The sequence below is a fragment of the Belonocnema kinseyi genome, chromosome 1 (assembly GCF_010883055.1).
Source record: "Belonocnema kinseyi isolate 2016_QV_RU_SX_M_011 chromosome 1, B_treatae_v1, whole genome shotgun sequence".
Classification (NCBI taxonomy): domain Eukaryota; kingdom Metazoa; phylum Arthropoda; class Insecta; order Hymenoptera; family Cynipidae; genus Belonocnema; species Belonocnema kinseyi.
This window is the reverse complement of record NC_046657.1, coordinates 141,084,389-141,101,152: the sequence shown is the minus strand read 5'-3', so window position 1 is coordinate 141,101,152 and position 16,764 is coordinate 141,084,389. Positions and strand designations below refer to the sequence as shown.

Sequence of the window (16,764 nt, the reverse complement as noted above, 5' to 3'; positions counted from 1 at the left end):
CCGTGCAAAATGATCAAATAAAAATCCAACTCTAACCAAAAATGCCTTCGACATATTGGACAGTATAAGCCTGTGACAACATTTCGCCACAGAAATGTTTTTAAATATAAGAGCACTGTATTTTGAAACAGCAATATAAAAAAAAATTAGTTCTTCATCACTATATTTAAAAGTATTTGAATATCCAGGATTGATATAAAATTACAAAAAAAAAAACAAAATCATAAATTAGCAACAAAGAAATTGCCGAATTATAAAATAAATGAATTGTTAAATTCTGATAAATATTTTTATACCTGAAATTTAAGTTTGGCGGAATGTAAAATTGCCGAAAATAATTAACCCCTTCGTTGGCAGAGAGAATTCGACAAATATGCCCAAAATAGCAGGAAAATTTGTACCCTGGGGTTTTCGGGGTCGCTGAATCCGAATATGAAGTCAAAATTCCGAAATCCAAAACGGCGGATCCAATATGGCGGGCAAAAATACAAAAAACGGCTCAATTTGGATAAATCTTGGTACTTACGGGTTTCTGGGGTCGTTGAACCCGAAAGTGAAGTCAAAATTTAAAAAGCCAGACAAAAATATCCACCATTTAAAATTTTAAAATTTTGACTTCAAATTCTGCTTCAGCGATCCCAATAACTCGTAAGTACCAAGATTGATCCAAATCGAGCCATTTTTTTGTACTTTCGTCCAACAAATTTGATTCGCCATTTTCAATTTTTGAATTTTGACTTCAGATTCAGCAACCCCGAAAAACCCCGAGTAAGACTTGAATGTAAAATCGGAGCAACTTAAATAGGAGAAAAGAAGATTGACGCATTTTGCGGCAATGCGACACAGGCCCCGGAAAATTTTGACGGATTTTGCGTCAATGCCAACGAAGGGGTTAATAAATTATTAATTCATGATTAATCAAATTATTTACCTTATTTATCATTCTATTAATAGCTCATAAATTAATAATCAATTAACTATGTTCAGCAGTTCTAAATTTCGAGAATTGAAATATTTGTGGAAACTGAATGATTCGTTTATTTTACAAGTTTGTCTTGAAGTCGGTGGAATTTAATTTCGGATATTTTTAAATTCAGGATTTTATTTTTTGTCAATTAAAAATCTTGTCGTTATTTTAAAATTGAAAAATTTTATAATTCGATAATAATATATATCCGATATATAATATATAAGCCTAATTTACTACCTGACTTTACACTATGCAGAAAAAATGATTTAAAAGGATTTTTCATATTTATTTTGTAATTTTTATGCATTTTTCCTATGGTAATGCATGGTTTTGTAGAACAAAGTTACTACTAGCGCTGCCGCACGGCCGTTTTTAACTTTCGTGACAAATTTTTTGGGTTAGGCAATACAATGGAAGCAACCCCGTGCAATCAGTGTAGTTCCCTCGACATTTACCATCTTCCTTGGGAGGTTAAATAGCCTCTTTGGAGGGGATCTACAGTTAAAGGTGGGTTCCAAACCCCCAAGTTTGGGTAGACGTACATAGAAAAAGTTTTGATTGCTAACGTCACAGCAATCTATCGCCAGTCCTCCTCTTCCGGGATCCTAACGCACTATCGTCTGAACCACCCAGGCTCTTACGGTGGAAAACTATCTATTTGATTAACATTGAACTAGTAATCCAACTGCCTTCTGAAAAATGCTTCTATTCAGCTTGAAAATGCAAATATTTGGTTGAAAATGCAACTGTTTTTGGTTTAGATTTAATGGCTTTCAATTGAAAATTCGATCATTTGGTTGAAAATTCAATTATTTTGTTTAAACTCATATTTTTTTATGGAAAAATTAACTTCATACTAGTACGGAACGTTCCTGGAACGTTTGAAATCCAAAAACTCAATAGAAGATATTAACCGATTTCACATCTCTATATTATTTTTTTACATTTTTCGGATGCCAGCGTGCTACAATTTTTACCCCTGTGCTCAAACGACTCGACTAATTTTAGCACTTTCATTCCACCCTAATTTACACACCTACTTGTTAAAGTATAGAATTTTACAGAAGTACTCAAAGAGCTTCGGGTTCAAATTAATAGAAAATCTCATAAAATTATCATTTTTCAACAATTTCTGTTTTTTTTATTTTGAAAACTTCCTACTAAAATCTATCGAGTTTTCATACATTTTCACGCAACGAACCCAAACCTAGAAGGGTACATATTAATTTATAATAATTTGTAGAATTAATTACCTCTCCAATGTTGATCGGGATCACAGGCGAATGCATGATAGATAGGTCCCACAATCTCGTTCATTCCCTGAACATACCCTTGTCCCGGATTTAATTTCGCGTAGAGAAATAGAATTCTTTCAAGAACTTCCCAATGAGCTTCGCCGCCTTCCGGCAAGGGTGCATAATCCTCAGCTGCCTTTCTTATGGAGACCGCTATCTGTATTTTAAAATGATTTTAAACCCTCGATAATAGTTCAATTACATTTTGCCATTGATTAATTATACTGTACCTGCTGCTCACCAGTAAAGCAAATAACAAAAGTGTAAAAGTCAATAATTAAAACAGGAATAAAAAATCAAAGGGTTAATTGAGAATTTTAATTTCGTTTGTTTAAATTTATTTGTTGCACACATAAATGAAATGGAACATTAACACTAAAGAAAAAGAAAAGGAGGAGGTTTGATTCTAGTGCTGCAAACAAAACTAGCTGATTTCACGTCTGTCACATGGCTTCAGATGTGCAATAATTCTGCTATTAAGTTTCAAAATGCTATCAAAAGTCTAATTCTTACGTACACTCCGTCGAAATTTCCAACAAATAAGCAAATTTAAAATGTAAATTTAAATCAAAAATTAAAATTCTCATTTTTTATTTCAAATTAGGCTAATTAATGTAACTTTGAAAAGGTAACGAAAATAAGTACCTTTGTTATTCCTAATCCTTTTCTTTCGACATTAGCGCTTCGTAAAACTGTGTGTTGCACTCTTCCATGCAAACGCTTCTGCCCACTAGCATTTACTATTGCTTGACAAGGGTACTCCGTACCCTGTTGGAAGAATGATATATCAGGGCACAACCTCCTGTTAAAAATATGATTTGTAAGAGTTTCTAACTTCAGACATCACAGCCGAGCAATTGAGCTCACGGATTCAATAAACTCGTCTGACGCTGAAAACGCTAAAAACGTCCTACCTCGAGCCTCAATAAATGGAAATTTTCACATTCGCAAAAGTAAATTTTGAAAATATAGGATTTTAGAGAAACAACTTCCACCGAGAAAATTGTTTTATATATGTGAAAAAAGATTTCTGCAAAGTTTTAGATAGATTTATTAAAAATTGGCAGAAATATGTACTCATAAAATAGTACGCGACGTCCACGCCATAACGATTGCACTGTGTCACGTTGGACAATTATTAACGGCCTCGCTCGTTCAGAACGTAAACAGTAAACTCTCTATCGATCCACCAAAAATTGAATAGTAAAATTTTCAGTTAAAAAAACGGATGTTCAACAAAAAACCGATGAATTGTCCACTAAAATGTTGGAATATTCAATTGAAGTAGTTATTTATATTTTCAGTTCAAAAAATTAATTTAAAAAAAATGTAATCAAATAGCTAAAGTTTCAGTAAAAAAAAAAAATAATTTTTAGCCAAGCAAAAAACGAATTTAAAAAAAAAAACAGTTTAACTCAACTAAGTTATAAAATTTTCATACCAAAAAAATATGAATTCTGATAAAAATGTAGTAATTGATACTTCAGACAAAAAAGATTTTAATTTTTAATCAAAAACAGTTGAATTCAGCTGAGAAAAAAATGCAAACTGGTGAATTCTCAGCAAAATACGTGTATTTTCAAAAAATACTTGAATTTTCAACTGATAAAGGGTCAATTTTCAACAAAAAATAGAATAGTTAAATTTTCAGTGAAAAAAAATTATTGTTTACCAAAGAAATAACGAATTTTAAACGAAATAGTTAAATGCAGTAATATAAAGCTACTTTCAAAGATAAAGAATCCTTGATTTAAATTTTATATTGCAATTTAAACAAAAAATCTTCTTTCAACTATATAAAACAAATTTCTCCTGGAAAGTTATTTTAAATCTAAAGTTCACTCGATAATTTCTGTTGCCGAGGCTACAAAGAAGTGGTTACCGGCTGGAATTAATTTGCAATGCAATATTATTAAGCAAAAGCTGATTACAATTTTTATTTAATTTTCGTAGGCAATTTTCAAGCATACATTGTATATGTACCGAATTTTAAACAGTTTCAATATTATTTAAGCAAGTTATGCCAATTATATTTTATTAACTTCTTGATTGTTGGGAAAGTTTTGTACAGTTTTTTATTTTTGTTTTAAAACTAATCATCAGGCAACAAATGTAAATATAAATAGGTTCCATCTTGTTATTCTGCATAAGCCTATATTAAAAAAAAACTGATTGTACAAATTTTAAACTTTCCATTCATTGAAATCTAGGGGCAACGCTTGTAGCATTTTCAAGCTTCGAGCGATTTCTTGAATCTTCAACTCAATTTTTCATAAATAAGTACTGGATGCGTATATATCTTTCCAGTTTTTGTGCTCAAGGCTCATGTCGTGCTAGACCTCAAATAAATATTTAGGTCAAAGATGGCGGTACGTTATGCCACGAAGGTTCAAAGTAAATTAAATGTTTTTATGTCATAAACTACGATTAATTTACCTAATTCCTTAGGATACAGCACGTTAAGCAATCATTTTCATTAATTTTTTTCAAATCTACGTTTGAAAAATTGCAAAAATGTATTCTATTTATTTTAAGGCAACATTTTAAAAATATTGAAAAATTTATTTTTACTCTACGTGTAAGAATAATATATTATGCATCCAGGGAAAAAACAGGCATTTTACAGTCTAGGTAGACCGTGCCGAAGGCCTCAAAAAAATGCATCCCACTCATGATGCAAACGCCATTTTTCTACAAAACATGTTCGAAATAAGCAGATTTTCTAAAATATTTTCAGCGAACCGGGGAAAAGGTGGGAACGTGCTGCCTCCTAACGCAATATTGAAAAAAGCGTCACGACAAATGCCGTTAACGACTTACAAGATTTTACGATGCAGAATTAAAAAAAAATGTAATTAGAATTTTATATTGTTTTCCGTTAAATTGGAATGAATTTAGATTTATTTAATGTAAATGCGAAGAATTCGATGAATTTAAAGAATGAATTTAAAACAATTTAAAAATAAGAAAAAAATTCAATGAATTCAGTAACTTTGAAAAGAGTTTTAAAAAAATCAAGGGAATTTAAAATAATTTGATGAGATGCGTAAGAATTCAAGGCAAGGTTAAAAAACTTCAGAATCAATTAAATAAAATAATAAACACTTTAAACATTTTAAAAAATTCCACTGAATTAAGTAAAATTGATTAAATTTAGAAGAATTCATGTGAATTAAAAAAAATCAAGAGAACTCCAAAGAATTAAAAATAATTCAGGAAAACATAATAAGAATTCAGGATGAATTCCAAAAAATAATTGCAAATCTATTCAAATATTTGAAATCATAACAATTTCTAACAAAAAAAGTGACTAACGACTACAAAACAACTGAAAAGCATTCAAATAAAATGAATTTATAAGAATTTAAAGGAACCGAGAAGAATTCGATGAAATTCATAAAAAATCAAACGGAATTTGAAAAAACAATCAAGTGAATTCAAAAAAATAAAAAAATACGAAAAAAATCATTGAATTCAGGAAGTTTGAAATGAGTTTAGTAAAATTAAAAATGAATTCAAAAGAATTTGATGAAATTCGTACGAAATAAAGGTGTGTTTAGAAGACTGCAAGCTGAATTAAAACTCAAATTAAACAAAAACATTTTAAAATCCAGTAAACTGAGTAACATTTCGTAAATTTAGAAAGATTCTAAAGAATTTAAAATAATTTAAGATAAATTAATAAGAATTCAGGGCGAATTCCAAATGAATTGCAAAAAAATGGAAATATCTTCAAATCAACGAAATCACTCACTGCTTGTGAATAAATTCTTTGAAATTCATTAAAGTAATAAAATTTCTTAAAATTACTAAAACCTTAATTGAGCGAACTCAGAATTTTAAAAAATACCTTGAAATATTTCAAATAATTTAATCATTTTATCAATAGATCATGAGGGTGGTTTAAACAAACACTTTAAAATTTTTTAAATTCATTGTATTAAGTGAAATTGAGTAAATTTAGAAGAATTCAAGCGAATTTATCAAATCCAAAATAATTCTAAAGAATTTGAAAGATTTAATCATTAATTAATTAGAATTAAGGGAGAATTCCACAAACTTATTTCAAACCTTTGATACCCTAAAAAATACTTCCCTTCGCGTGAATAATTTTTTTATAGTCCACTAAAATATGATGAAATTCTGTGAAATTCTATGAAATCTTTTAAGATATATTAAAACCATATAGTTCCTGTAAAATCGTTCCACATCTTCCGCTATTTTAGAAAATTAATTATTCTAGAATATTTCAAACGCTTTGAAATCCTATCAAATTAATGAACTTAATTAATAATTACTTAGAATAATTTTAAATTCGCTAAAATATTTCCAATTAAATGCTCTTGAAATGCTTTAGAAGTTTGAAAAATACCCTGAAATATTTTAAAATCCCTTTAAATTATTGAAATCTATTAAAAATTACTTGTGATCTTTAAAAATACCCTCAAATATTTAAAAAGAATTCAAGATATTTCAGAAATAGGACAAGACATGAATTAAATAGTGATTAATCCATCAGCTAATTTATAGAAAGGAAACAGACTAGTGTGATCTTTTTATTTCAAATAGTGCTTAAAAGTGAATTGAAAAAAATTATCTAAATAATTTATTTTTTTCAAATAATTTTAAATTGCAGTGATTCTATTGATTGCTTCTGAATCGAGCAAGCGTGATTCCTAAACCCCTAGAAATAGGACAAGTTCACAACTTAGAAAGCTTTTTAGACTTTCGTAAATTGCACACTTTTGCGCTTCACATTGTGACTTTTGAATTCCGCTTTCCCTGTCGTTTCACGGTTTTTCCCCGGTTAGGTTTTTCAATTTTCCGGGTCAATTAAAAAAATATTCATAGTTTCCGCAAAACTCAAACATTTATTTTAATATATCGCGTTCATTCCAAACATCCTTTAACACAACAAAGCGACAAATTTCAAAATAACTTAATTTTGAAAGAAATACTTGAATTTTTCACAAAATATATCAATTTTAAACAAAAAACGATCAATTAAACTTTCCGTTAGAAAAAAATAGTTAGAATAGTTGAAATTTAATTCAAAAACATGAATTTTCAACCTCAAAAATGAATTTTTAAAGAACAAGATCAATTTTTTACCGAAAAATACAATTTTTTAAAATAAACATGCATTTTTAACGAACTAGTTGAATTTTAAAATAAAAAAATATACTGTCAACCAAAAATGGAATTGTTACATTTTTAGTTAATAAAATTAATTTTTAAGCTAATTCATGAGTTTTCAATCAAAATTATGAATCTTTAACTGGGATAGTTGAATTTTAAACTAAAAACACGAGTTAAAAAAATGAATCTTTAATTCAAAGAGCTGAATTGTGAAACTAGAAAGAATTACTTTTTTCTGATAAAAAAATCAATTATCAACAAAAACTGAAAAAATTAAATTTGAAGATAAAATAATTAATGTTCAACCAAACCGAAGGATTTTTAACTAAGGCCATTAAATATTTAACTAAAATTATGAATATTTCATTGAAATAATTGAAATTTAGACCAAAATGATTAATTTTAAACCAAGAAGATCAATTAATTTAAAAAAACGGAAATTCAACTGAAAAACGTCAATTTTCAACAAAAAGTTAAAAATTGAATAATTAAATTTTTGGTCAAGAAATGAATGTTTCACCAAAAAAAGAAATTTTTAATTACTATAATGGAATATTTAACTGGTATAATAATTATATTTTCAGTTGAAATTTTTTTTCTTCAAAAGAATAGCTCATTTTTCAACCCAAGAAATAAAATCTTAATTAAAACTATAAATCTTAAAAAAATAATAATTTTCAACAAGAGTTTAACTTTTAACCAAGTAATTTTATTTCAAGCCTAAAAGATGAATTTTCAAATAAAATGATAAATATTTAACTGAAATACTTCAATTAGTAACCGACAAGAATCATTTTTAGACAATAAGATTAAATTTCAAAGAAAAAGATTATTTTCGATATTAGAGTGGAATAACTTAAATTTTCATTACATTCAACAAAAGAAAACTAACTTAAAAAATATAGATACATTTTCAAACAAACTGATGAAATTTTAATTAAAATTGTAAATATTTGACTAGAATAGTTGAAATTCAAACGGAAAAGATCGAAGATGATGAATATTTAAATGAAATAATTCAATGTTTGACAAAAATTTCAATTTTCAACGAAGAACATTGATTTCAACCAAAAAATACGAATTTACAACTAAAAAATAATTTATAATTATAATTAAAACAAAAAGTAATTTTCTATAAAGGAAATAGATTTTTTAACAAAATACGTGTATTTTCCACAATATAGCTGCATTTTCTATTTAAAAAGACCAATATTCATTTAAACTGTTCAATTTTGAACTAGGAAAGATAAATTTTCAAGTGAAAATGGAACAGTTGAATTTTCAGTTTAAAAAATTAACTTGCAATCAAACTAATGCATTTTTAACTAGAATGATGATCTTCAACTGAGATAGTAGACATTTTTAAGAAAAATAGGAATTTTCAACCATAAGAATAGTTGAATTTTTAAGTAAAAAAATGTTAATTTTCAGTCAAATATTTGAAATTTCTTAACAAAAAAAGATAATTTTTTTATTTAAGATCTCACAGAAATCTTCTTTCTTATGAAAATTTTTGTTATGCTAAAAAATTATTTAAAATATTTACAATTAAAAAACAGACGTGCAAACTAATTTACGTTTTGGCTCATCAGAGACAAAAATAACAATTGGGAAAAGAGGGAGAAGAAAAATTTGTCAACCAAAAATATAATAGTTTAATTTTCTCATATAAAATCTAATTCTTCACAAAAAAACGACAATGGATATTCAACAAAATAGTGCAATTTTCAATTGGAATAGTTAAATTTTTAGATAAAAAAATGATTTTCAACAAAGTAGTTACATTTTCAACCAGAGATGAATTTTCCATTAAAATGATGAATCTTCAATAAAAAAATTCATTTTTAATAAATATGTTTAACTTTTAACCAAGTAGTTTTTTTTTCAAATAAGTAAATGAATCCGTAATCCAATAAACACAATTATATGTCCTAAGACTGTGGATAAAGTAAAAATCACTTTTCTAAATTGACCAAAATGATTTAAATAAAAACTTGAATTTTACTGCCATCTGATGTTAATCCCCAGTAATGTCCCGGTCAAGTCGCCACCCTGTAAATTTTCTAAATTTTTAATATTCTATTTGACCTACTAGTATGTATAATTACCATATCTCATTTTTCATAGAATTGCTTTTTTTTATTCTAAAAAGTAGGAAATATAAATTGCTCTTAGCTGGACTTAGATGAAGTCCTATGAAATCCTAATTCATGTCAGTAATGACATATTTTTTCAGCAGTTGTAAATCTTACCTGACGTCTTTATCTATTTGGAGCAAAACTTCATTATCCTTAAAAAATGTTTGCCATTTACTCTCCGGATTTGGGTTCAGAGGGTGGTCATGTAATGTGACGTCAACACGTTCTCCGTCCGCATTCGATTCCCCTGGAGTTACTATGAGATCCTCTAAATTGCAAAATAATTATCGATTTAATTCTTTTTAGGGATTTTATTTTATATTAAAGATGGCTAAACTGCGATGCGCCACTTGGTGCCAAAAATCAGAACCAGAAAGAGAAGGTAGGATGTTAATGGTAAATTTTAAAGCAATTAGTGCATAATAAAAATAAGCCTTTATCGAAAAACAAAGTGTTTCAGGTTAAACTTTCATCATATACAGTAAAAACGCATTTCTTAAAAAAAAATATTTTTCTAAACAAACAAAAAACAATTATTCTACTATTTATTCTAAAATTCAACACATTATAAGCTTAACTGAACTTCTTTTAAATGGAAAATGAACTCAAAAGTAAATTTTATTTAATGTAAAGTATGCATACATGGATTATGTAATAAAAGTAAAACTTGAAAACAGTTTTCACAAAATGTGTTTTTTCACTGTGTGAAATAGAAATTTCATCTGGAACACTTTGTTTGCGATGAAGACTAAATTTTAATATTTAATAATTCTTTTAAAATCCACAGAAAAATAGTAAAAATACTTTTATGCACACTTTTAAGTACATCTTTAAAATTCTACCTATTCTTCTAGTTCTGATTTTAAACACTAGGTGGAGAAATGGTTGACTGCAATTACTGATAGGTTTTATAAAGAGAAATTAAGTTTCTTCAAATACCTATAAACGTTCTGTATAATTCCCTCTTTCGTGTCAAAGTTTCTGACCAACTTGCTCTTGTTGTTGGTAAATAATTTAACAAAAGCTTCCAGCATAAAGACCTCAAGCCTCCTTCATCTGGGATTCCTGAAAATGAGTTAAAGATTGAATTTTTTTTAATAGTCACGAAAGAAAATTCCGACTATGGATCAGGTGCCTAATATTTATTTTTTGTTCATCTTGTCAGTGCCACCTAATTATCAACCCGAATTTTACAAATTTGGAATTATTTAAAAATTTTAAATAACTTATCCGAAATTTACAATTCTTGAACTATTAAGGCTTTCGATTGAAAACACTACAAATTTTAATAATTGCAATTTTTAATGTTTCAATTAAAAAATTGTGTAATTTGAAACATTTTAAAAATTATTCATCAATAAAGTTTTTCATCGTCAATTGTTATTAGATTTTAAAAATTATAGTTCAATCTAATTTTTTTCCAATAATTTATGTTAAATTGAAGTTAATCGACTTGAAATATTTTACCATGAAAATATCGTTGAATTAGACACATTTTTAATTTGTAATTGTTCAAGTCTTCAAAACTGTATTTCAAGTATGTGAAGGCAAAGGACTTTCGAATGAAGTATTGTAACTTGAATGATTTCACACTTGAAAATGATACAAATTTAACTTTTCAAACTCAAAAGAATTTCAAACCGAACACGTAAAAATTTTTTATAAATTTATGCGACATCAAGATACTAACATTTAAGCGATTGAAAAGTTTTTCTACTAAAATTTTATCAAAATTACCGATAAAAAAATAAATTTAATATCATTTACCAGTTTCCCCGATCTAAAAAAATTCCCGTTTTGCCGATTCGGAAAAGTATGCAAAACATAGATTCCATCACTTAAGGAATCGTGAGATTTTTAACGACGATAGATGTGCGCCCAAAGGCATTTTATCTATATATTAAAAGCAAATATTGAATTCCAATTCATATGAATTCACTGTTCAAAATACGTCTTTCAATTTTTTTTTTTAATTTATGATACTCAGAAGTTCTGTAGGATCATCTTTTAGATGCGGCACCATAAATTACTATACGTACTGTTCCTAAAATATTCGAGCTGAAATTCTTAATGCTCGAGTTATGGGGTACCATCAATGTCAAGAGCCTCACATTATAGAAAATAATATTTACCATAATAGTACACAGCCGTGGACCGTCTGAAACGTCATATTTTACCCGTCTGCCTTGAAATATTTACAAAAAATGCACAAGGATTCCAATAAATGGTTTGTCGAAATTACGCGTAATTAACCAATTTCGTCACAATTTCGGAATTTTTAATAATGTTACCTAAATTGATTGAATATAGTCGCTTTTTTGTAGTCCAAAAATTTAATTTAGTTTTTAGTTTTCACGATTAAAACAAAAACTACGCGTTCCATAACAAAATTATTAATAAAAAATGTATAGAACTTTTTTGGGTGAACAACTTTTGTCTTTCACTTTTTTTCGTACCTTGCGTCGTTTTTCAACCAATTTAATTTCATTATTTTTAATGTATTTTTTACAATAAAAAGAAAAATGACCCATCCTATCAAAAAACAATTAATAAAAAATTTATAGCCGTTAAAAAGTGATTACGAGGAAATTTTTACATTTTTTAAGATGCACATTTTTTGTCTTCCTGTCTTTTTACGTATCTTGCACAGTTTGGCCAAAAAATAAAATTTTTCATTATTTTCTGTGCGATAAAAATTTGAATTTTCGATTTTCCAAGGAAATTAAAAAAATTGTTATGATAATCTTGTAGGGCTTTCAAAAAGCAATGCTGATGCAAAATCCTGTTTAATAAAACAAGAATCTAACAGACAAATTTGGACCACAGCGAATAAATAAAAATAAAAAATCCTACTGTAATCTGAAAAAAAAAAATAAAATTTTAGGACAAAAATAAAAAAGAGGAAAGAAAAATGAGAAGGCAGCCAACCACATCCCCTTCCTTCTCTTTTTCTTCCTGTCGTCCTTTTTATTTTTATTATCATCAAATTCCAATAAAATAAAAATAAAAAACATAAATAAATATGTAAATAAATAAAACTGCATTACCAACGTTTCGGTACTCGTACATTACCCTTATCAAGGCAAGAAAAATTGAAGTGTAACGAGTACTAAGTGCGAGTCCTAAAATTTTATTTGTTTTTTGTTTTTTTTTTCAGATTACAATAGGATTTTTGGTTTTTATTTATTCGTTGTGGTCCAAATTTGGTCATTGGATTCTTGTTTTATTTAACAGGATTTTGCATCAATTTGATTATTGGACGTTAAATGGGATTTTTGATTTGGATTTTGGTCTAATTTAAATTTCCTAAATTTTAAAAAGCAATACTTTCCTTCGCATTACATATTCATATCTAGTATTGTTCTGCTTAAAATTGACATTATTCTTTATTTCTTTCAAATTTCAAAATGCTATTGGGAATGGGTAAACTGCGACACGCCACTCGGTGACAAAAATTCGAACTAGAAAGAATAGACACGATTTTAAAGATTCATTTTAATTTGTGCATAAAAGTGTTTTAACAATTTTTTGTGTGGATTTTAAAGTATTTATGATTATTGGATAATAATAATAAGTCCTGATTGAAAACAAATTGTTATAGGCGGACGCTACATATTATACAGTGAAAAACCACACTTTTTACAGAAATATTTTTCTAAAAAAAAAAAATTATTTTTCTCTTTATTATGATTTTCAAAAGATTATAAACTTGAATGAACTTATTTTGAAGTAAAAATGAACTCAAAGTAAATTTTTATTAATTTACACATGAAATATTTACTATTTAAAAATCTGATCTAAAAGTTAGGTTATAATTCGTATTTAAATTCCAGTCATCTATTATTCATATTGTATTTTTTTTAGAAACCTATTTCACAAAAATGTGTTTTTTCACTGTATAATTTGGAAATTCTATCTAAAACTATTTTTTTTTTTTTTGAAAAAATTTATTTTTAGTATCCAATCATTGTTTTATACTTCAAAAAACAATCGTAAAAACACATTTTATGAAAAAATTAAAATACATATTTAAAATTGTACCTACTCTTTCTAGTTCAATTTTTCGGCACCATGTGGCGAAATGGTAGACCACCATTCTCAATAACTCTGATAATTTACTTATTATAAAAAAGTCGTACGATAAATTGTTCGACTTTCAAATGTTATGAATAGCCGCAAATAGAATTTTTAAATATTGAAAAAAATGATCTCAAACATTTTCAAAATGTTCTAACTTTTTGCATTTTTATCCATAATAGCTGGCTGAAGACCTTGACCTTAAGTTTCTGACATTAAAAGAGTGTACCAAAGGCCGATCTAATAGATTAATTTTTTTCAAAAAATATCGTACTCACAAGCAGACATACAGAAAGATTCGTAAAAAACTGTTCTTCGTTAGGTCATATTCATCTTCAAATATTTTGAGGTCATGATAACATGGTCTTCTACATTAGCATTTCACAAACATTTTGCGCAATACATTTTGATTAAATACACGTAACAATTAATCAAATGTCCGAGAATGCTTCAACACATAAATATTTCGGAATTTAGGAGCTCTTCGAATTTTAAAATTCATCTGTTGAAAACCAGTAATAATCGTGATTCCAGGGTTTAGGCTGAAATTCTGAGATTGGAGAGTATAGAAAGCAGCTTACGGTGGTCCAAAAATGCATTGCAAAAATTTTTTCATTCTAGGGGGCTAGTCAACCCCAACAAAATTTCCAGTTCCGAAGAAAAATAATCCGTAATTTTTTTTCGATATTCAAATATTTTTTCGAAATTTTTTGTTTAAACAATTATTTTTCCCAAAATTAAAAAAAAATATGGTATTTTCTGAATTAAACATGATATTGAATGATTTCGAGTAGTAAATTCTGTTAAAAACATCATGTCATTGTTTAAACATTTTTTATTCGTAACCCATCCATATTGAATTTGAGAGAAATGTAAAAACAAACAATAATTAATTGTATAAACTATGAAAAAAAGCTTTTAGCAGAATTTACTGCTAAAAATTATTCAATATTATGTTTAATTCATAAAATACGTGTTTTAAAATATTTTTGGAAAAAAAACATTGTTTAAACAAATTCAGCTTCTTTAAAAAATTTAAAAAATGTTAATATATTCTTACCATACAACATACAATCAGAAAAATAATTGTATATGCTCCATTTTATATATATATCTTTCTTTTCGAAAGAAAACTGCTTAAGCCAATAAAAATTGTTTAAACCAATAGAAAATTGTTAAACATTAAAAGAAATGTATTAATATTATGTAAATATTCAACAACAAGTTTTTTGATGTTAATTAAATGGGATTTGAAGTGCCCGGTGGCACGTGTTAATATTTGAATTTCGAAAAAAATACGTATTTTCTTTTTTAGGAAATGGAAACTGAGGTGGGGGGGGGGGAGGCTTTCCATGTAGGTCGAAAAGCATTTTTTGGACCACTCTATTGCAGCTCCCACATTGCAGAGCTTAGACTGCTAACTCCAGATTGGAGAGTCTAGCATGGGAATGTCCATATTTTTCCATTTTTCTTCCTACAAGATCTCGAAAAATGTAGAAAACCTTCAAAATGTCGAGTTTTAAAGTTACATCTTTGACATCACAGGATCAAAATGTAAAAAGCAGCTAAAATTATTAGTAGAAAAAGCAAAAATTTACCGTTTGTGGAAAGATTTGGTTCTCAAAAATAATAATTTAAATTTAAATAATACAATGGAAATAAAGAAAAATGGTGCAAAAATCTGTATAAAATTATACTCAAGATAAATTTCCCAGTATCTGTGATGATCCCAATAATCTATAAACTGTTATATATTGTTTAAAAATATGTTAAAATAATATTTAATGATAGAATCCATTTTATTTGAGCATCTTTTAATGTCAAATGGAATTTCAATTAATTCAAATAGCATAAATAGCAATAAAATTGGCGTCTTGAGTACTTAGAGAAAGGTTGCGATTACTGTGACGTTTACCTAGAGTAAAATTTTTTTTGAAAATACACAAGCTACGGTGGAGCTGAACCAACTTTAAATGAAAAGTGTTTGCTCATGGAATTTTCTGGTTAATTATGGTTCCATGTTGTCCCATGAAAATTTTTAAATAGACGTAAGATCGTCGCCTGAGCCGTTTTGGAGAAAAGTCAACACTTTTTAAATGATGAGTTCTAAAATTTGTAGATATACATGTTGATGAGAAAAATTTATTCTAAAATTTGTAGATATACATGTTGATGAGAAAAATTTATTTTAAATTTATATGATACGAATTTAACTTCGTCAACTAAATCTAAAATCGAACAGAATTTGTTGATAAATCAAATTATTTTTATTAAAATTGGACGTTTTGAATGATTAAAAAAATTGTATATTAATGTATTTTAAAAAATCTGCCCGCCACGCAGGCACATTCTCGTCGAGCGCAACTCGCGTCGCTCGCAAGTTTGAGCGCGCCTAGGGCACGCGACTGTTGGTTCTCGCGCTTCGCGCTCGATTATGTATTTACCTTGCGCTACGCGCTCGGTCTTTATATTTTCACTTTATGATTTTGAATTCTCTTTCGTTAAAAAAGCTTAGCCCGAGAGTTCGAGCGCATCTACGGCACGCGACTGAGGGCAATCGCACTCCGCGCTTAGTCTTCGCATTTCTCCCGCATTCGGGCACAGACCTTTTAAAATCAAAGGTGAACGGACCGACAACTGTAATTTTGTGATTTTAAACACTCTTTTGTTAAAGTTCTTTTGGCTTTAACGAACACATTCTCATCACCTATCTCGTGCTTCGCACTCAATTTTGTCCAACCTGCCAACTTTTCTACATTATACACAACGCTTTTATATCAATTATAATACATTTTTATGTAACTCTGCCAGGGATCACTTATTAAAAAATTGCAAAATAAAAAGCAAATTGTGTTTATCATGATTATTTTTGTATTTGTTTCTTATTTTGCTTTAAATTTTATTCTAAGCTGCTCTGAAACATGCATCATTTCAACAAATGTATGTCATTACAATTCATAATATGCATAAAAGTTTAATCATTATTATTATTACACCATTAAGCCATTTCCCTTTCGGGGTAGGCGTGACTCACTCGGCAGGAGAAAGGAGTAGTGTGTGGAAGGGATAGAAATTTTTCAGATTGATCCAGAATTCTCGTGCTATTTAAGTAAATAACACGTTCGTTCCGCAACACTGCTCCGAC

At 27.9% G+C, this 16,764-nt stretch overlaps 1 protein-coding gene across 2 annotated transcripts in view; it reads right to left on the bottom strand.

Annotated features, from left to right (window-relative positions):
- Positions 1-16,764, bottom strand: part of LOC117173607 (TBC1 domain family member 13) — a 43,513-nt gene that overhangs the window by 23,469 nt on the left and 3,280 nt on the right. For both annotated transcript variants that reach the window (XR_004467210.1, XM_033362247.1), the window contains exons 3-6: positions 10,482-10,607; positions 9,657-9,810; positions 2,911-3,067; positions 2,224-2,422 (exon numbers count right to left, since the gene is read on the bottom strand). Coding sequence is in view for 1 of the 2 variants with exons in the window: in XM_033362247.1 (XP_033218138.1) it covers positions 2,224-2,422; positions 2,911-3,067; positions 9,657-9,810; positions 10,482-10,607 (636 nt within the window). In the remaining variant the exon portion in view is untranslated. The remainder of the gene's footprint in view (positions 1-2,223; positions 2,423-2,910; positions 3,068-9,656; positions 9,811-10,481; positions 10,608-16,764) is intronic.